General features: G+C 48.7%; 1 protein-coding gene across 4 annotated transcripts in view; it reads left to right on the top strand.

Annotated features, from left to right (window-relative positions):
- Tmem217b (transmembrane protein 217B) overlaps positions 1 to 6,969 on the top strand; it is a 34,019-nt gene extending 27,050 nt beyond the window's left edge. Inside the window, exons 1-2 of one of the 4 annotated variants that reach the window (XM_076558415.1) lie at positions 1,786 to 1,834; positions 6,237 to 6,969. In XM_076558415.1, the coding sequence (XP_076414530.1) occupies positions 6,263 to 6,805 (543 nt within the window). In that variant the 5' untranslated portion in view covers positions 1,786 to 1,834; positions 6,237 to 6,262 and the 3' untranslated portion in view covers positions 6,806 to 6,969. The other 3 variants (XM_076558413.1, XM_076558414.1, XM_016001628.3) reach the window with 3 other exon arrangements.
- The last annotated feature ends 14,613 nt before the right edge of the window (positions 6,970 to 21,582 follow it).

The following is a 21,582-nucleotide window of genomic DNA, read 5'->3' as shown; positions in this document are numbered from 1 at the left end:
GGCCCCAACACACACACACACACACACACACACACACACACACACACACACACACACACACAAATGTAAAAGGATAAATAAAAGAGGGCTGGAGAGATGGTTCAGTGATAAAGAATGCTTGCTACTCATGCAGAGGACCACAGTCTGATTCCCAGCACCCACATCAGGTACCTCACAACTGCCTGCAGCTCCAGTTCCAGTGGAACCGGATGCCTTCTTCCGGCTTCTGTGGGCCCTGCACACTTGTGCATACATACATACACAGAGACACACACACACACAGAGATAAAAATAATAATTTTTGTTTGGAGACAGGATCTGATTATGCAGCCTTGGCTGGCTTGGGACTCACTACATAGACCAGGTTAGCCTCAAGCTCACAGAGATCCCCCTGCCTCTGCCTCCTGAGTGCTGGGGTTCAAGGAATGTGCCACCACATCAGGCCAAAAACGATTTAAAGAAGAAAAAAAAAAAAAGGAAGCTTAGCCAGGTATGGTAAGTTGTCTTTGGAGACCCCAGCCAGGCCAGGTGCATGGGAGGTAAGAGAATTTACTGGATTCTAGGACAGAGGCCGAGGATATATTGAAATGTGCTGTAAAAGCTACAACAGGCGTCTTCCCAGAGAGGGCACTGCTCAGCTGGGAAACAGGAAGCTCTTTGGATGGCAGTTAAAAAACATTAGGTCTTTCTAGGTGGAGAGCCTGGGTGAAATGCCTATCTTCGTGACTCTACACACATTTCACTGTTTTCCTGAACTATAAGTTTTACAGTGTGACTTCCTTGTTTCTGGATTGGCTACGTATGCATGATGTCATGAGTCACTAGGGTCAGACTGTAAATCTTACGGGCCTGTTTGTTAAGGTATGAAATTCCCCACACTAGTGCCCCAATGTCTTTTTTTTTTTTTCCCTTGGTTTTTCAAGACAGGGTTTCTCTGTGTTGCCCCTGTCTGGAACTCACTCTGTAGCCCAGGCTGGCCTCAAACTCACAGAGATCTGCCTGCCTCTGCCTCCCGAGTGCTGGGATTAAAGGTGCCCACCCAACTCAGGCTCTGTCTTGATCTTGTCCCTGCAATCTATATGGCCTCTCCCTCAGCTGTATTGGGAGTTCTAGGACAACCTGGAATACATGAGCCCCTGTCCTGATCCACGAGTGTGGAGAAAAGTTGAAGGAGATCAATGGCAGTGTGTCTTTGCTCTGACTGATTGGAAAGGACTCTGCTCCAATCAGAGAGAAGTCAGGCCCAGATTCCAACGGCTCATCCCCTGTCCGGATTAGAGTTTCTAGAGGCCAGATTCTTAAACAGTGGGTTATTACCCTATATGAGGCCACATAACTGATGGAGAGGATCACAGAAAATCTGGCAACAGTACATCAGTTATATAATACCCACATGGAGCCATTACGTGTTTCTGAACGCATTGCTACCAAAAATCAACTCAAAATCAAATGTGTAGTGTATCCTAAGTGTTTCTGGCAGCGCCTGCCCATTGTATCACGTGACTTCGCTGCAGCCTGGGTTCTGAACACCAGGGCTAAGTGCTATCACACCAGGAAGCACCAGCAAACACTACCTAGGACACCTCAGCTCAGAATGGAAACTACTGGATGTCTTCAAGTGTGACTCTTTAACTGTATGTATGATGCGTGCTTCTAATTCTAGACCAGCCTGGGCTATGGTGAGACTGTCTCAATAATAACAATAAAATAAATAAAATCTAGCAGTCCGAGTGCAGGCAAGTTTCCCTGTGAGTGATTATCCACCCCTTCCTTCCCCTCTCACCGGAGTTCACGTCTGTGTGCTGAGCCAAGAGGAGAGAGGACTAGTAAGGAGGTAATCCAGGATGGCCTGTTGAAGCATCTTTACCCTGAGCAAGAAGACTGACTTCCCCTTGATTAGCCCCAGTACAATGGAGGCAGAGGGATCAGAAGTTCAAGATCATCCAGGCAGCGGTGATGGTGCTGGTGCACACCTTTAACCCCAGCATTCAGGAGGCAGAAGCAGGTAGATCCCTGTGATCTGGTCTAGCCTGGTCTACAGAGAGTGTTCCAGGACAGGCACCAAAACTACACAGAGAAACCCTGTCTCGAAAAACCAAAAACAAAGAAAAAAAAAGTTCAAGATCATCCTCAGCTACATAGCAAGTTCAAGGTTAGCCTGGGATACAAGAAACTCTGTACTAAAAAAAAAGGGGGGGGGGTCTACGCGGTGGTGGCTCACACCTTTAATCCCAACACTCGGGAGGCAGAGGCAGGTGGATCTTTGTGAGTTCCGAGGCCAGCCTGGGCTACAGAGTGAGTTCCAGGACGGGCACCAAACTACACAGAGAAACCCTGTCTTGAAAAACAAAAAACAAAAAACAAAAAAAAAAAAAAAAGAAAGAAAGAAAGAAAGGGAGGGAGGAAGAAAGAGCAAAAGAAAAAAGAAAGGAAGGAAGGAAAAAGAGAGAGATCTTCTCCAGGGCCAGGAGACGGTGCAGAGACGGGAAGATCGGGGAGCCCTCGCCGCTCTCATAGGGAACCCAGCTTGGACCCGCAGCACCCAAATGGAGACCCACAGTCAACTACAACTCTGGTTCCAGGGGATTTGATGCCCTCTCCCGCCTCCACAGGCACCAGGCATGAACATGGTACACAGACACATGCAGAAAGAACACCCACACACATAAAATAAAATAGATTAAATATTAAATAAAATAGGTTAAAATTGAGGAAAGCAAGAGGGGGCTCCTGAGAGTTGGAAGGGGCTTCTAATGGAGGAAGAAGACATTAAACCTGCTGGAGAGTGAGTGTGTGTGTGTGTGTGTGTGTGTGTGTGTGTGTGTGTGTGTGTGTCGAGGGTATAAGGCCATTCCAGAATCAGAACAAAGGTTGAAGGATCTCCATTGAGACTGGTTAATTGGCTATCATGGGCTAAGCCTATGGGAAGCAGGAACTCTTCATGTGTTTGTCCCTCACCCAACCAGGGAGATGACCACGTGCTCTTCACATGCTGCCCACCCGGTCAGGGGCGGTTGAAAGCCCCCCTCTGTCCAGCTCCATCTTCGGCTTTGTTAGTTACTGACTTCGTCTGTCAGTCACCAGCCAGTGTGACAACCCTATGAGTTTGCAGGTGTCTATTAATTAGCCTGGTCGTCACAGTCATAGGATAGGCATGTAGAGAGTTCAGCTTACAACACCCACATGAAGACAGACACATACATATAATTAAAAAAATTTAAGGCTGGGCGGTGGTGGCACACACCTTTAATCCCAGCACTCGGGAGGCAGAGCCAGGTGAATCTCTGATTTCGAGGCCACCGTGGTCTACAGAGCAAGATCCAGGACAGCCAGAGTTATACAGAGAAACCCTATCTTGAAAAAAGAAGAGAAAAAGAGAACAAAGAATAAATGAACAAAAATACAAAGAAAGGAGAAAATACAGAGCTGGGTCCGTGCCCCGCTGCTAGAATGCTGCTGAGTGTGCATGAAGTCACGGGTTCTAACCAAGCCTCGGACACTGTAAGCCCCAATGAACTAACTCTTTTCTCTAAGTCATGATTTCTCATCACAGAAATAGAAAAGTAACTTAAGATACTGCATAATCCTTTCCAGACAGTTCCACCAACAGAGGGCCAGTTCAAACATGGGGGCCATTCTCATCCAAACTACCACAAGATCCAATGCCTCTGGCCTCCGTGTGCACCTGCACTCTGCCCATATCCTGTCCCCAACGCATACTCACGACTAAAAATAAACCTTTAAAAACAAACCAGAACAAAAAAAAAAAAAACCAGCCAGGCTTGGTGGCGCATGCCTTTAATCCCAGCATTTGAGAGGTAGAAGCAGGTAGATCTCTGAATTTGAAGCCAGCCTAGTCTTCAAATCAAGCCACAGGACAGCTAGGGCTGTTACATAGAGAAACCTTATCTCAAAAACAGTAACGTTGTAACTGGAGTAACGGTGGAATGAAGGGAAAGACAGGGTCTCATGTCTCTCAGACCAGCCTCAAACTTGCTGTATAATAAAGAATGGCCTTCGCCGGGCAGTGGTGGCCCACGCCTTTAATCCCAGTACTCGGGAGGCAGAGGCAGGCGGATCTCTGTGAGTTCGAGGCCAGCCTGGTCTACAAAGTGAGTTCCAGGAAAGGCGCAAAGCTACACAGGGAAACCCTGTCTCCAAAACAAAACAAAAAAAGAATGGCCTTCCACCTAAGATCTCCCTGTGTCTACCTAGTAGGTGCTAGGATTACCAACGTGTGCTGCCACAGCACGATTATGTAGCGCTGGACATGGAGCCCACATCTCTTAATCTTTTCCAAACAGTTCCACCATCTAGGGAGTAACTCTTCAAACGTATGAGCCCATGGGGCCATTCTCACTAACATCCCCACATACGGCCTTGTTGGATAAGATACGCGTGGTGTTTTGAAAGAAAATGGCCCCCAAAGGGAGCTGCACTATTAGGAGGTGTGGCCTTGTTGGAGGAAGTGTGTCACTCTGGGGGCGGGCTTTGAGTTCTCCTATGCTCAAGCTACTCCCAGTGTCACAGTTGATTTCCTGTTGCCCTCTGATGAAGATGTAGCCAGCACCATGTCTGATTGCATGCCGCCATGCTCCCCGCCATGATGATGACGGTCTGACTCTCTAAAACTATAAGAGAGCCACTCCAATTAAATGTTTTTCTTTATAAGAGTTGCCATGGTCATAGTGTCTCTGCACAGCAATAGAAACCCAAACTAAGACAGTACGTCACTAGAGATGGATACCATTCCCAGTAAACTCTGCCTCATGCTTGTGGATTAGATGTAAGCTGTACTCAGTTACTGCTCAGGCTTTCCTGCCTACCGATATGACAGGATGGTCATGGACTCCCCCTCAGATACTGCAAGCCTCAAATAAACTCCTCTGTAAGTGGCTTTGGTCATGGCATCCTATCACAGCAATAGAAAAGAAATTAAGATGGATCCCCTGGAGCTGGACTTACAGGTAGCTGAGCTTTGCTCCTCTGTAAGACCACACAAGCCCCTGATAGATGAGTCCCTGTTATTTTTTTATTTTGCTTTGAGGCAGGGTCTCCTGTAACCCAGGCTGAGAATGGACGTTTAATGTCCCACCCGCCAGTTCCCAAATAACTACTCAGAAGCTTATATTAGTTATAAATGCTCAGTCAATAGCTCAGGCTTATTACTATTTCTTACAATTAAATTAAGCCATTTCTATTAATCTATGTATTGCCACATGGCTGATGGCTTTACCTGTCTCCTAGCACCTTGCTTCCTTGGTGTCTCACTGGCACCTCCCTCGACTCTACCCTTCTTCATCCCAGTCCTCAGTTTGATTGTCCCACCTAACTTTATTCTGCCTTGCTATAGGCCAATCAGCTTTTTTATTAAACAATGAGAGTGATACATAGTCACAGAGTACAGAAGGATCACCACACAGCAAACCCTTATCTTCCCACCCTACAGAACTCTCCATCACCTTACAGAGACCCTGGCATGAAGACAGAGTTGGAAGCTACTTGAAGACACACACACACACACACACACACACACACACACACACACAGAGCCAGTGGCATTTCCGTGTCCTAACAATGTGGTTCCAGCTATTTAGGCTAGACCACAGCTCAGATTCTCGGCCCACTGCCTTTCCATGGATCATTGTTGTGGAATAACCTTCTTGTACACTGTGAAGGTGTTGTCTTTGCCAAGGCGCCTTCTCACTGGTTTAACACAGAGAGCTGAATGATCAATAGCTAGGCAGGAAGAAGTTAGACAAGACTTCCGGGTAGAGAGAGAAGGAGAGGATGTGAATCTAGGTGCGGGACAGACAAGCCAGAGGACACAGAGAGGAAGCAGGAGGTGCAAGATGAAAGAGAGATAAAAAGCCTGAAGCAAAACATAGATTCATATAAATGGGTTAAGTTATAAGAGCTAGTGGGACAAGCCTAAGCTATAGGCCAAGCTTTTATAGTTAATAAGTCTCTGTGTCATTTTTTTGTGAGCTGGCAGCCCAAAGAAAAATTTGTCTACAGATCATCTTTGCTCCTCAATCCCCAAGTTATGCCTAGTGATTTGGGGAATTTGTCCTGGGCTAGCTCTGCCTCTTATGTTGTTTTGTTTTGTTTTGTTTTTGTTTGTCCAGAGCTGAGGACCGAACCCAGGGCCTTGCGCTTTTGCCAGCGCTCTACCACTGAGCTAAATCCCAACCCCCACCCCGCCTCTTATGTTTATCCCTGATTTTCTCCTTCAGGACTTACCCTGCTGAGTCCAGGATAAATGAACACCAGGATGATAGCTGTGATGGCGGGCATCTTCTCTATCCTCAATACCATCCAGTTCTTCATCTTTGAGCTGAATCAGATAACACACATTGGTTTCTCAGAAGACAAATACAGCATCTACCTGGACACAGATTCTAAGGTCTCATCCTGGGCCGTGGTCTACAGGCACGACATCAGCACGGGCCTGTCCATCATCACCATCATTGTCAGCTGCTTCTTCCTCTTCTGCCTCGACAAGAACATGTTCATCGGGCTGATCATCTACACCCTGTGGATCATCACTTACGAACTCTTCAGCTTCACCATGGTGGTGCTCATCCACGGCGCCATCAAGGATCAGTTCAAGGACCTGGGCTACCTGTACCTGCTCCTGCAAATCTCCCGCATGATCCTGCACTTCACCCCCCTTCCCTTCATCGTCAAGCACAGCTACATGCTCTGCAAGGACCCCAGGACTGTGACCTTGGCCGGCCGCCGCAAGTGCTCCTCCATCAGCACCATGGACTCCTGGCCACCTTTGTACCGCAAAACAAACTGACCCGGAAGTGGGGCAGTGCTCACCCACGGCGGAGCCCTCCCTTCCTGGCCTCCGGATCTGTTCAATCAACTTGCCTCTTCAGGGTTTTTGAGTTAATATGCATGGGAGCGGCAGGGATGCAGCCTGTTTGATCATTGGTTACCTCACGATATATGTGTATGTGTATGTGTACTCTTTCCAAACGATATTTCATTTTTATCGTGTTTTTTTTCTTTTCTTTTTTTTTTTGGGGGGGGGACAGGGTCTTATTATGTAGCCCTGTAACTCAACATGTAGACCGGGCTGGCCTCAAGCTCAGAGATTTTCCTGTCTCTGCCCCTCAAGGATTATAAACGTGAGCCACCACACCCAGCCATTTTTTAAAATTATTTTTAAAGATTTATTTTAAAATTATGAGTGTGTGTATGAGAGAGTGAGAGAGGAGAGAGAGAGAGAGAATATTATATGAATATCAGTGCAGATACCCAGAGGTCAGAGGCATACGATCCCCTGGAGCTGGCCTTTCAGGTGGTTGTGAGCTGCTGTGTGGGTGCTGGGAACTGAACCTGGGTCCTCTGGAAGAGCAGCTAGTGCTCTTAACCAATGAGCCAACTTTCCAGCCCCATCTTGTTGTTTTTAATTATATATATGCATATGTGTCTGCACGGGGGTGTACATCTGTAGGTACAGGTGCCCCCAGGGGCCAGAGACCTTGGATCCCCTGGAGCTGGAGCTACGGGCAGTTGTAAGCTGCCCAGCAAGGGTGCTGGGAACCACAGTTAGGTCTTCTGAGGAGCCAGGAGCCGGTTCCTCTCCTAACCACCGGCCCTCTCCTTACCCTCTCGCTGCCCTTGGTTTGGACTTCGTGTGTTTCTGTGGATGTGCGCCTTCATACGTGTGAGTGCAGGCCCACAGGTGCCTTGCGTGTGGAGTGGTCCTCACCTTCCCCCTGTTTGAGGTGAGGCCTCAGCTTCCTTGATGCAGCTGCATCCTCAGGTGAGCTGGCCTGTGGGCTTCCAGGATTCTCCCATCTCCGCCTCTCACCTTCCTGTAAGAGCGCTGGGATGACAGATGTTATTACAGATGTGTGTGGGCCACAGGCCTGGCTTTTCTGTGGGTTCCGTGGAGTCGCATGCAGGTCGTCACACTTTACCCACTCTGCCGTTCCCCAGGCCTTTTATCCCCAAACATTTTCTCCCATGATGGCCTCCAACTCTCTATTAGCTGAGGATGATCCAGACTTTCTGATCTTCCTCCCTCTGGAGGCTGAGATGAAAGATGGACAGCAAACATCATATCCCGTTTGTACAGTGCTTCGGATTAAACAGGGTTTTATTCATGCTAGAGAAGCACTCTATGGGGTTGAAAGATGGCTCAGTGGTTAAGAACACTGACTGCTCTTCCAGAGGACCCAGGTTCAGTTCCCAGCACCCACATGGCAGCTCACAACTGTCTGTAACTCCAGTTCCAAAGGATTCAACACATTCACACAGACTTACATGAATATCAAACACCAATGCACATAAAATAAAAATAATCATTAAAGAAAAAAGAAAGAAGCCGGGCGGTGGTGGCACACGCCTTTAATCCCAGCACTCGGGAGGCAGAGCCAGGTGGATCATTGTGAGTTCGAGGCCAGCCTGGACTACCAAGTGAGTTCCAGGAAAGGCGCAGAACTACACTGAGAAACCCTGTCTCAAAAAAAAACCAAAAAAAAAAAAAAAAAGAAAGAAAGAAAGAAAGAAAGAAAGAAAGAAAGAAAGAAAGAAAGAAAAGCACTCTACTGAGTACATCCCTAGCCCAAAGAGTTATTTAAAAAAATAAAAAAAGATTGATTGAATCAGGGTCTCATTATATAGCACCAGCTACCCTGAAACTTATGTCAATGAGGCTGGCCTGGAACTTACAGAGATCCACATACCTCTGTCTCCTGAGTGCTAGGATTGAAGGTAACCCCTTTAATAAGCCACCTCACTTTAAAGATTTATTTTTATCTTTTAATTCTGTGTCAGTGTGTATATGAGGATGTGAGTATGTGTATATGAGTACAAGTTCCCAGGAAGGTCAGAAGAGGCCATTGGATTCTCTGGAGCTGAGTTACAGGGCATTGTGAACCACCAGGGTGGGGTGCCAGGAACCAAACCCAGGTCAGAACAGCACATGCCCTTAACCACCGAGCCATCTCTCCAGGCCCCTAAAGAGCCCTTATTTCTTTTTTCTTTTTTTAAGATTTATTTATTTATTATGTATACAATGTTCTGCCTGCATGTATGCCTGTACGCCAGAAGAGGGCGCCAGATCTCATTACAGAGCCACCATGTGGGTGCTGGGAATTGAACTCAGGACCTCTGGAAGAGCAGCCAGTGCTCTTAACCTCTGAGCCATCTCTCCAGCCCGAGCCCTTATTTCAAAACTGACTGCTGAGAGCTGGTGAGCACCTGTAGTCAGTGAAGAGCCACTCTCCTGGCACATGTTTTATGTTGAAGTGATATGTTAGAGCCTTGCACCCACTGTTGTCACAGTTGGATGACACAAAGGCAGGCAGGGAGGGAGGGATGTGTCCAGGTCACATAATAAAAACAAACGGGAAGAAGATGCGGTACATCCTCTCCAGTACCTTCCACGCACTTCTGGACTCCCAGCACACAGCAGCCCTAATGCCGAGTGGGACAATAGGGTCGTCTTTCTAAAACACGCCTTTACATTCTTCCCAATACCTTCCTGATCTGCTAAACGCAGGCATGGTGGAGCTATCAGTCTGGAATCACAATTGGCAATAGGAGGCAGGGGGATCAGGAGTTCAAGGTCATCCTCGTCTACATATCACATCTCAAGCCAGCCTGGGCTGCTTGAGACCATGTATTGGGGGGGGGGGGGTGGAAAAGCTAGAAGCTGGATATGGTGGGGTTCATCCTCTGTCCCAGCACTTGGGAGGCTGAGACTGGTCAGTCTCTGTGAGTTGGGAGCTAACTTGCTCTACAGAGAGAGTTCTGGTCTGCATAATGAAACCCTGTCTCAAAAAATAACATAAACCGGGCTGGAGAGATGGCTCAGAGGTTAAGAGCAATGACTGTTCTTCCAGAGGTCCTGAGTTCAATTCCCAGCAACCACATGGTGGCTCACAACCATCTGTAATGAGCTATGGCGCCCTCTTCTGGCCTGTAGTCATACATGCTGTATACATAATAAATAAATCTTTAAAAAAAATAACATAAACCTTTGGGAGTGAAGGCGAACTGTTAGTCATGGTGGGGGGGGGGTGCACATACATGGAGACCCTAGAGGCAGAGGAAGGCGTCAATGGTCTCTCTCCTTTTCATTCCCTCAGCACAGGGTCTCTCAGTGGACCTGGAGCTTGCCGTTTCTTGGCTAAGCTACTGGTCTGCAAAGGTTCCCGTCTCCACCCCCAGTTCTGGTATTGCAGGTGCACACGGTCCTCCGGGCTGGATGCTATGATCTTAACTCTGGTTCTCATGCTTGTGTAGCTCTTACCCACCGAGCCATTTTCCCAGACCCCATCACTGTCTGTTTGGACCACACTCCCCCTCCCCAGCCCTGAACAACCTGACAGCCGGTGACTCACTGAACCCAGAACAGTCAGAGGTCTAACAATTCCATCACCTCTTGCCAGCGAGCTACAAGAAGTGAATTTGGACCCAGGGCAGTTCTTCAAATCACCACTAGATGGCAGTCGGTGACAAGTTTCCAGTTAACTGTGGTTGGTCAAAACCAGATTCCCCAAGCAGGGTTGAAACCCCCGCAATGGGATCTAATCCCCTACCCTGGTGTCTTTGGCTGAACTGGGAACTGGGGAACCTGTACGCCAAAGAGACAAAGCAAGGAAAGTTCCAGGAATAAGCTCAACTAAGAGATACTTGAGCTGGGCCATCCCACCTGCTGAGGAGACTGAGGCAGGAGGATCAAAAAGTTCCAGACCCGCCTGGGTTCGAGTGAGAATTGAAGAACCCCAGGACCTTCGTGAAACTCTATCACAAAATAAAAAATAAAATGTGGGCTGGGCTGGGGGGCTGGCGAGATGGCTTCACAGTCTGCAGGCATTTGCTGTTGGAGCCTGGAGGCCACCCACAGTGGAAGGAGAGACCCATATCCTGAAAGCTGTTCTCTGATGTCCCCACGCACACCAGGGCACCCGTGCACTGGCACACAGAGACTCAGTAAGAGTAACAATAAATACGTATTTTTAGGTTTTTAAGAGAAGAAAGAGCCAGGTGGTGGTGGCGCACGCCTTTAATCCCAGCACTTGGGAGGCAGAGGCAGGCGGATCCCTGTGAGTTCGAGGCCAGCCTGGGCTACCAAGTAAGTTCCAGGAAAGGCACAAAGCTACACAGAGAAACCCTGTCTCGAAAAACCAAGAAAGAGAAAGAGAGAGAGAGAGAGAGAGAGAGAGAGAGAGAGAGAGAGAGAGAGAGAAGAAAGAAGGTGCCTGGTGTAGGGAGCTCTAAGGTACTGTACACAAAGCTGAGCTCCTAAAAATACCAAAACCCCCAAAGGCACGGTTGCCCCTACTCCCTGCTTCCTGTTCTCTATTATCCTCTGGTCCATCTGCTTCTGTTAGGGTGACCGAGGGCCGGTGACAGGTAGATACCCCTCTCCTGCCAACAGGTGTCTCTCCTGGCTCACGGACACCAACAAACACATCTGCTCCGATTTCTGGAGGCCTCTTCTCCCCTGGCTCCAAACGCCAGAGCTCAGTCCCACCTCCTCTGGGTTCCCTCTGCCCTCATGAGCCCCACACAGGCCTCCAGTTTGACCTCTCTGAAGTCCAGTTTGTTGATGTGCCTGCTTCATATAGCTCAGGAAGAGCCGTCAGTGCGCATGCCCTCAACAAACAGCCCAGCAGAGGGAGATGATGTTGCTTCCAAGGTGAATCTACAATCAGACGGTGAGGGTCAGAGGAAAGACTCGTTCCCACAGGCTGTCCTCTGACCTCCACACTCCAGCCTCAGCTCTGCAGTCCACTCCCATACATGCACGCACACAAATATGTAAGTGTAATCTTAAATCTTAAAGTCTATTTTGAATTTTTATTATTAAGCCAGGCGGTGGTGGTGCACATCTTTAATCTCAGCACTCAGGAGGCAGAGGCAGGAGGATCTCTGAGCTGAGGTCAGCCAGGTCTACAGAGTGAGTTCCAGGACAGCCAGGGCTGCACAGAGAAAACCTGTCTCAAAAAATAAATAATGCCAGGCGGTGGTGGTACACGCCTTTAATCCCAGCATTCAGGGAGGCAGAGCCAGGCGGATCTCTGTGAGTTCCAGGCCAGCCTGATCTACAAAGTGAGTTCCAGGAAAGGCTCCAAAGCTACACAGAGAAACCCTGCCTCAGAAAACCAAATAGATAAACAAACAAACAAATGAATAAACAGATGCATAAATAAATAAATAAAATCTTGAGGGCAGTGGTGGCAGGTGCCTTTAATCCCAGCACTCGGGAGGCAGAGGCAGGAAGATCTCTGTGAGTTCAAGGCCAGCCTGGACTACAGAGTGGGATCCAGGACAGGTTCCAAAGCTACAAAGAAAAACCCTGTCTCAAAAAGGGGGGGGGGGGAGCTGGAGAGATGGCTCAGCGCTTAAGAGCACTGGCTGCTCTTCCAGAGGACCAGGGTTCAATTCCCAGCATTCACGTGGCAGCTCACAACTGTCTGTAACTCCAGTTCCATGGCAAAACATCAATGCACATAAAAAAAATAAAAATTTGAGGGCAGTGGTGGTGCACGCTTTTAATCCCAGCACTCGGGAGGCAGAGCCAGGCAGATCTTTGTGAGTTCGAGGCCAGCCTGGTCTACAGAGCGAGATCCAGGAAAGGCACAAAGCTACACAGAGAAACCCTGTCTCGAGAAACCAAAAATAAATAAATAAATAATAAAAGTATATATTCTATGTTAGGCGGTGGTGGCGCATGCCTTTAATCCCAGCACTCAGGAGGTAGAGGCAGGCGAGTCTCTGAGTTCAAGGCCAGCCTGGTCTACAAAGTGAGTTCCAGGAGAGCAAGGACTAAACAAAGAAACCCTGTCTTGAAAAACCAAAACAACAACAATAATAATAATAATAATAATATATTTCCTTTGTTTATTTGTTAGGAGGGGCTGGTGTGCCTGAGCGCATGTGGAGGTCAGAGGACAACTTTCAGAAGTCCATTCTCTCCTCCTTCCACATGAATTCCAGGGTTCAAACTTGGTCAGGCTTGGCAGCAAACACCAAGACCCAAGCTGTCTCACCCGCCCTGAAAAACCTCTTTTAATACCATAAAGATCTCAGTGTGGCTGGTAGAAAGAAGCCAGCTGCCCTGTTGCTAGAGTCCCTGCAGAGACATTTATTTGGCTGGGAACTAATGTCCCCAAACCACAGACCCCAAGATCCTACCAATAACCCCCGAGTGACCTTGGAGACACTACTCCAGTCACCTCCGGTGACAAGCCCTGGGTTCTCACAGGAACTAGGGCACACTCCGGCCTTAACCACCGAGTGTCAGGGTCATCTGTTTCCCACCAACAGCTGAAGCAGGGAGAAGCCGCTTGCATGCATGTACCCACTTCCCTCACTGGTTTCAGAGGTCACTGAGCTAAATAGAGCGCTGTCCTGTCCCGGCCAGGTCTGCTGCGACATCACCTCTGACCCACGGGTCATAACAATGACCGTTGCTTAAGTTGGTTTGTCTGTTTGTTTCTTTCAGGAACTTGAAGATAGCTCAGGTAGACTGACACCCTTGGCCCCTGACCTGTGCCTGTGAGGGTGTCCTGTAGGTGACCTTTTGACTTCAGCTAGCCCAAAACTCTACCCTTAGATCACGCGAACTTCCTACAAAGCGCGGTGAAGTTGGTTTGTGCAGACCACAGGTTACCTTACTCTTCCTTCCCTCACCTTCCCCACACCTCAAACCACCGTCACCCCATTCCACAGATCCCCTAAACGTGAAATTCTCAAAACTTAAAAAGTTCTAGGTGGCTGGGCGGTGGTAGTGCATGCTTTTAATCCCAGCACTCGGGAGGCAGAGGCAGCTGGATCTCCAGGCCAGCCTGGTCTACAGAGTGAGTTCCAGGACAGCCTGGGCTACACAGTGAAACCCTATGCTGGGGAAGTTCTAGGCTACCCTGGGAGACACGAGTCCCTGTCTCCAAACAAACAAAAACAAGCCAGGTGTGATGTTTATCACACACCTTTAATACCAGCACTTTGATGCTGACAGATCTCTGAATCCATCCTCCAGTCTACAAAGTGAGTGCCAGGCCAGCCAGCCAAGGTCTCAAACACCACAAGGTGCAGGGGAAACCAGCCAGGAGCTGCTCTGCAAAGGTCTGGGCAAGGCAGAGATGAGAGGGGGCCTGGGGTGGAGGCAAAGGGTGATAAGGTGTCTAAGATATCGGGATCTAAGTCGAAACAGATTGATGGGACACACTGAGAGCATGGTACAGGCTGGGGGAGAGAACCCAGAGATGCTGGGTTTATAGGAGAAAACAGGAATCAGGAGGGACTTGTTTTATGGCTGCAAGGCATCACGAGGCTGTGTTAGAACACTGTGTTATCCGTCAGACATCATGAGGCTGTGTTAGAACACACACTGTGTTATCCGTCAGGCATCATGAGGCTGTGTTAGAACACACACTGTGTTATCCATCAGGCATCATCAGGCTGTGTTAGAACACTGTGTTATCCGTCAGGCATCATGAGGCTGTGTTAGAACACTGTGTTATCCGTCAGGCATCATGAGGCTGTGTTAGAACACACACTGTGTTATCCATCAGGCATCATCAGGCTGTGTTAGAACACTGTGTTATCCGTCAGGCATCATGAGGCTGTGTTAGAACACTGTGTTATCCGTCAGGCATCATGAGGCTGTGTTAGAACACACACTGTGTTATCCATCAGGCATCATCAGGCTGTGTTAGAACACTGTGTTATCCGTCAGGCATCATCAGGCTGTGTTAGAATACACGGTGTTATCCATCAGGCATCATCAGGCTGTGTTAGAACACACACTGTGTTATCCATCAGGCATCATCAGGCTGTGTTAGAACACACACTGTGTTATCCATTGAGCCCATTCTGTCCACAGCAATCACTGAGGCGGTAAGTTCCCAAAGAGAGTTTGTCATGGGCTGAGGGGTGGCTTGGCGTGTGCGAGAATGCTCGCCGTACAAGCATGCCGACCCACGTTCAAACCCCCAGCACTCACTTTTGAAGCCAGTAAAATCTCTTGTAAACACACACACACACACACACACACACACACACACACACACACACACACAGCACATGCCCATGCTGAAGGGCAGGGTAGAGACTGGAGGATTTCTGGGGTTTGCTTGACCTCAAGACTAGCTTCAGATTCATCTTCCCCCTTTCAAGGGAATAAAGCATGAGTGACAGAGCAGAACACGTGACACCCTCCTCTGGCCTCCAGACTTGAACTTTCCCTAGCAGGTGCCTCTACTTACAACCCACGTGTACACATGCGTTTCCAGCTATGATAACAAGGGGCTCTGTCTCAACTCCTCCTTCTCCTCAAAAATAGTGTTTGTGGCCAGGCATTGGTGGCACACACCTTTAATCCCGGCCCTCCCAAGGCAGAGGTAGGAGGGTCTCTGAGTTGGAGGCCAGCCTGGTATACAGAGTGAGTTCCAGGACAGCCTGTCTTAAAAAAAAACAAAGAAGTAAAATAAATAAAATTGCGTTTGAAAGTCATTTAGGAGCAATGCCTTCCCTACACGGCCCAGGCGCCAGCCCTTCTATCCACCCCTTCTGCCCTGCTTGTCTTTGGGCACCGGCAGTGAGTGGCGATCAAGCCCATGACTTTGTGCCTGCCTGGCAAATGCTGTCACTGAGCTGTACTCCAGCCCACGCGTATCTCTTCCATAACATTCTATCCCCTGACCATGCATAGTCATCTCCTGTGCCCTCTCCTCGGGACACGGGAAGGCCATATTCATGGTTGTCTTCCCCAACACCTACAGCAATGCCCAGCACATTGCAGGTGCTCCAGAAATACTGGAGGAGTAGAACACACACAGACCCTCCGCTGAACGGGAGGGCGGCCCGGCCTGTTTTCCCAGCTGACAGGAACAGCTGCCAGTGGCCGAGTCTTCATCTTGTTTTGTGGTGGGTTTTGTTTGTTTGTTTTATTTGTGTGAGTTTTTTTTTTTCTTTTTAAGATAATTCTTGGACTGTAACCCAGGCTGGCCTAGAACTTGCTATGTAGGCCCTGGCCTCAAACTCAGCATCATCCTGAGTGTTGGGATGAAAGGCCTGGGCCACCATACCCAGCAAGAGGCTAGCCTCATCTTCCATATCCTTCCCCCAATTCGCCCCCCAATTTTATTGAGTCAGAGTCTCCGGTAGCCCAGGCTGGCCTTCACTCACTACTCACCGACCATAATCTTGGATTTCTGATTAGAGCCTTGAATTTGGGATCCGTGTGCCTGGTTTCTGTGACACTGGGGTTCGGCCAAGCTAACTGAGCACCCCTCTCCTCCCTCACGCTGCCACCTGCAGTTCTTGGGGGAAACTCCAGATTGCTGCTGGTAGGAGACTGGCCGAGGGATCGATCTCAGCCCCATCTCCCTCCTGCCTCCCGGGTCTTGGCCTTGCTCCTGTTTGCCGACACCAGGACCTCGCCTCGAGCTCTTTCTCACCAAGGACAAAACAGGCCTTCCCATCAGGCCCAATGTTCCTGAGAAGGAAACACCGGGAACTGTCCAAAACGCTGGGACCTTTTCTCTTTTCCATTCCTTTTTTCTCTCTTTTTCCTAAAACAAGATCTCATTTAGCCTACTTGAACTCCCTAGTAGCCAAAGATAGCCTTGAACTTCTGGCCTTCCTCTTCCTCCTGAGTGTTGAATTACATGTGGCCCCACCAGGCCTGGGCTTATACAGTGTGCCCCAGTTTTCAGCCCAGGGCTTGGTGCACGCTAAGCAAGCGCTCACCCAGCTCAGCCACGTTCCCAGCCTGGCTTGCTCTCCTTCATAGTTTCTTACTAGGTGGCAGACCTTAGACAGGAGCCGGGACATAGCTTGGGAATCAAGTCATAGCTCACATTCCCTTGAGCTTGCAGCCCGGTGAGGAACAAGGCCACCTGAGGCTCTTGGATCCAGTGTGACACATCCTGGAGGAAGTTCTCCGGGACTCGGGGGTGGTGCCCAACCATTAGAGGGTGGAGGCTAAGTCTTTCTGGAGGTGGGTGTCTCTAAGTTCCAGAAGAGTGTGTAAGTCAGCCCTTAGAGAGGCTGTAATTCCATCTCCTCGGGAGGCTGAAGCAGGTGGGTTAAAGTTCACGGTTAGCTCAAAAAAAAAAAAAAAAAAAAAAAAAAAAAAAAAGCCTGGGCTATAGCTCCTGGGAGAGTGCTTTGCCTAGCAGCTGCAGGGCCCTGAGTGCAATCCTCGATATAAAAACCAATGAGTGCTGGGCGGTGGTGGCGCACGCCTTTGATCCCAGCACTCCGGAGGCAGAGCCAGGTGGGTCTCTGTGAGTTCGAGGCCAGCCTAGTCTACAGAGTGAGTTCCAGGAAAGGCGCAAAGCTACACAGCGAAACCCTGTCTTGAAAAACAAAACAAAACAAAACAACAACAACAACAACACAACCCCAATGAGGTAACCCATGGGAGGGTAGCACTGTAAACTCTCAGGCACAGGCCCGCCGCCTCTGCTGAAGGAAGGAGCTCGGCCCAGGGGCCAGGGTGTCTAGCAGGATCTAGCAATCTCAAACTTCCTCAGAGGAAGACGGTCTCGGTCTCCTGTTTTCCCACAGCCTCTGTTCCTGGCTGTCCACCCCCACCCCCATCCCCCCCACCCCCTCACCCCCAGTAATTTTTGACTCCCTCCCAATGACTGCCACTGGGATGTCTTTTCTAGGGTGTCCCACACAGGGGAACCACACCCCTCCAACATTTGCCTGGGTTTTGAGGTTTTCCCTGTATCTGGAGTTACAGTCACTGTAAACAGGCCAGAGTGGGTGCTAGGAACCGAACTAAGGTCCCCGGGAAGAACAGGACCTGCTTTTGACCACTGAGCCACCTTCTCTGCAGACACAGAAAAAAAAAAAGATTTCTAAGGAAAATAAAGGCTCTCTTTCTGATGCACAGGAAGTAGCTATAAAACTTGCGCAGTGACAGCCGTCAGACACTGTACAGCTGCTTTCTTTCTTTCTTTCTTTTCTTTCTTTCTTTCTTTCTTTCTTTCTTTCTTTCTTTCTTTCTTTCTTTCTTTCTTTCTTTCTTTCTTTCTTTCTTTCTTTCTTTTCTTTCCTTTTTTTCTGAGACAGGGTTTCTCTGTGTAGTTTTGGTGCCTGTCCTGGACCTCGCTATGCAGACCAGGCTAGCCTCGAACTCACAGAGATCCGCCTGGCTCTGCCTCCCGAGTGCTGGGATTAAAGGTGTGCACCATCGCCGCCGCCGGGCAGTACAGCTGCTTTCTAAGGTCTTTCAGCTCTCCTGACATCCTCTGAGGCTGAGCCTCCTCACCTGCTATCCAGTCCTCAGTCCAGTCAGTGCCTTTGGCCGTAGCCTCCCATCCAAGGCTGTCTCCATTTTCTGGCATTATTACAGTCAGCATTGAATACCTCGATCCAACACCCAACCTCGTTCCTCTGTGACAAACACCACGGTGGCGGGCACTCACCCGCACCTACTTTCTCCTCGCCTTTATTCAATCATCAAAAAGGCGTCAGGTCACCCAGCCGTGGAAGCACACACCTGCAATCCCAGCAGCCAGGCTGAAGCAGGTGAATTGCTACAAGTTTACCGCAAGCCATTGTTACGTAGGGAGTTTCAGGTCAGAACTGGTTACAGGGCAACCTTCTAAAACAGACGAATGAAATGTATCCACTTTCAGGCCGCACACCAGGCAGTTCGTGCAGAAATCAAAAACAAGATGGAGTTTTGACCCTGAATCAACCCCCAGCAACTAAATCAAATGAAGGGGGCTGGAGCGATGGCTCCGCAGTTAAGAGCAGTTATTGCTCTTGCAGAGGACCTGGGTTCGATTCCCAGCACCCACATGGTGGCTTCCAACCATCCAGAACTCCAGTTCCAGGGGATCCAACTCAACTCCCTTTCCTGACCTCTGAGGGCATTAGGCATGTGCATGCTGCACATATGTACAAACAGGCAAAACAGTCTCGCACAAAATAAATCTATCTTTTTTGTTGTTGTTACGGTTTTTCAACCTGGAGGCAGGAGCTGATGCAGAGGATATGGAGGGTGCCGCTTACTGGCTTGCTCTCCATGGCTTTCTCAAGCTGCTTTCTTTCTTTTCATTCTTTTTTTTTTTTTAATTTATTTATTCTTATTTTTTAATAGTGTCTTGCCTGTATGTATGTCTGTGTGAGGTTGTTGGATCCTGGTCTTATAGACGGTAGTGACTGGTCATGTGGTTGCTGGAAATTGAACCCAAGTCCTCTGGAAGAGCAGTCTGTGTTCTTAACCACTAAGCCACCTCTCCAGCCACCTCAGCCTGCTTTCTTATAGAACCCAGGACCCCCAGCCCAGGGATGGCACCACCTACCATGGGCTGGGCCCTTCCCTGCCAATCACTAATTGTGAAAATGCCCTCCAGGCTTGCCTACAGCACAATGTTATGGAGGCATTTTCTCAACTGAGTTCTCCCTTCTGATGACTCTTAAGCTTGTGTCAAGTTGACATAAAACTAGCCAAGACATCTGACCCCTTGGCAACTTGACACACAAACACATCACTGTTAAGTCAAATCCTTTCTTGATCATCCCCAAGACTACACATTAATGAAAACATCACAACAGAAAACACTTGACACACTAAAAAGCCCCACAGCCTTACAAATTCAAACACTTTTAAAGCTTTGCTTTTTTTAAAGATTTATTTATTTATTTATTTATTATTTATTATGTATACAGTGTTCTGCCTGCACGTATGTCTGCAGGCCAGAAGAGGGCATCAGATCTCATTACAGATGGTTGTAAGCCACCATGTGGTTGCTGGGAATTGAACTCAGGACCTCTGGAAGAGCAGCTGGTGCTCTTAACCTCTGAGCCATCTCTCCAGCCCAAATTCAAACACTTTAAAATTCTCTCTTCAAAAATATCTAGTCTCACTGGGTGGTGGTGGTGCACGCCTTTAATCCCAGCACTCAGGAGGCAGAGCCAGGTGGATCTTTGTGAGTTTGAGGCCAGCCTGGTCTACAGAGTGAGATCCAGGACAGGCACCAAAACTACACAGAGAAACCCTGTCTCAGAAATTATATATATATACACACACACACACACACACACACATCTCCAGTCTCACCCATGTAGTGGTGGTGCACACCTTTAATCCTAGCACTCTGGAGGCAGAGGCAGGCAGATCTTTGAGTTCGAAGCCAGCCTGGTCTACAGAGCAAGTTCCAGGATAGCCAGGGCTACACAGTGCTGGTGATGCTGTAAATGTGTTGCTCTGATTGACTGATAAATAAAACGCTGATTGGCCAGTAGCCAAGCAGGAAGTAAGTATAGGTGGGACAAGGAGAGAGGAGAATTTGGGGAAGTGGAAGGCTGGGTCAGGTGATGCTGAAACCACCGTGAAGAGAAGCAACATATAAGATACTGGTAAGCCACTAACCATGTGGCAAGATATAGATTTATAGAAATGGGTTAATTTAAGATATAAGAACTAGGGCCGGGAGGTGGTGGCACACGCCTTTAATCCCAGCACTTGGGAGGCAGAGCCAGGCAGATCTTTGTGAGTTCGAGGCCAACCTGGTCTCCAAATCAAGTTCCAGGAAAGGTGCAAAGCTACACAGAGAAACCCTGTCTTGGAAAACCAAAGGGAAAAAAAAAAAGATATAAGAACTAGATAGCAAGAAGTCTGGGCCATTAGATCAAACAGTTTAAATAATATAAGCCTCTGTGTGTTTATTTGAGTCTGAGTGGCTGCCGGCCCCGGCGGGACTGGGGATAACTCCAGCTACAACACAGAGAAACCCTGTCTCAAAAAACAAAAATAAAAATCCATTCTGTTTTAAAATGCAAATTCCCTGTATAACTCTAAAATCTCTTTTTAAAAAAATTTAGTCTCAACCATGGGCTCCTGTGATATCAAAAAGTAATTAAGTACTTCCTCACTTCAAGAGGGAAGAACCAGGGCACAGTCACAATCTGAACAAAGCAAAATCAAAATCCAACAGTATAAATAACTCAATGTTTAGTATCTGAGATTCACTCACCATCTTCTGGGCTCTTCCAAAGGGCGTGGGTCACTTCTCCAGCTCCGCCCTCTGCAGCACCCACAGCTCATCTTCTAGGTTCCGGCCGGCTCCACCCCACCCCGCTGCTGTTCTTGGTGACCATCCCATGGTACTTGCCATCTCCAAAACTGCTGGGGTCTTCTGCTGCCCCCAGGCTGCATTTTCCCCAGTAGCTTCTCTGGGCTCTCTCCGGGGACTCCAGCACCACACAGTGCCAAGTCTCACCTGCTCTCCATGACCCCTTCATACCTTCAAAATCAGCACCACCTGGGTGACTGACTCCTAGACCACCACATCCGGCTGCCAACAGGAGGCACCACATCTGGAACACAGCTTCTGTGTGCTGACCCTGAGGAAACACTTCCCAGAAGTTTTCCCTTCAATAATGCTGCTCTCTTCTTAATCACAGCTGGTTCTTTAGCCCCTGCTGACCAGACACAACAAATTCTCCACACAAATAGCCTGGTAGAATCTTTCCTTCCCTCTGAGACTTCCCAAGCCAGGCCTCCATCAGCTGCACTGCTCCGAAGTCTCGTCTCCAGATCTCCCTCAGAACCGCTCACTAAACTCTCAACACTCAATGGCT

Source organism: Peromyscus maniculatus, chromosome 21 (genome assembly GCF_049852395.1).
Source record: "Peromyscus maniculatus bairdii isolate BWxNUB_F1_BW_parent chromosome 21, HU_Pman_BW_mat_3.1, whole genome shotgun sequence".
NCBI lineage: Eukaryota > Metazoa > Chordata > Mammalia > Rodentia > Cricetidae > Peromyscus > Peromyscus maniculatus.
Note: the sequence above shows the minus strand (reverse complement) of the source record. Positions and strands in the feature narration are given on the sequence as shown.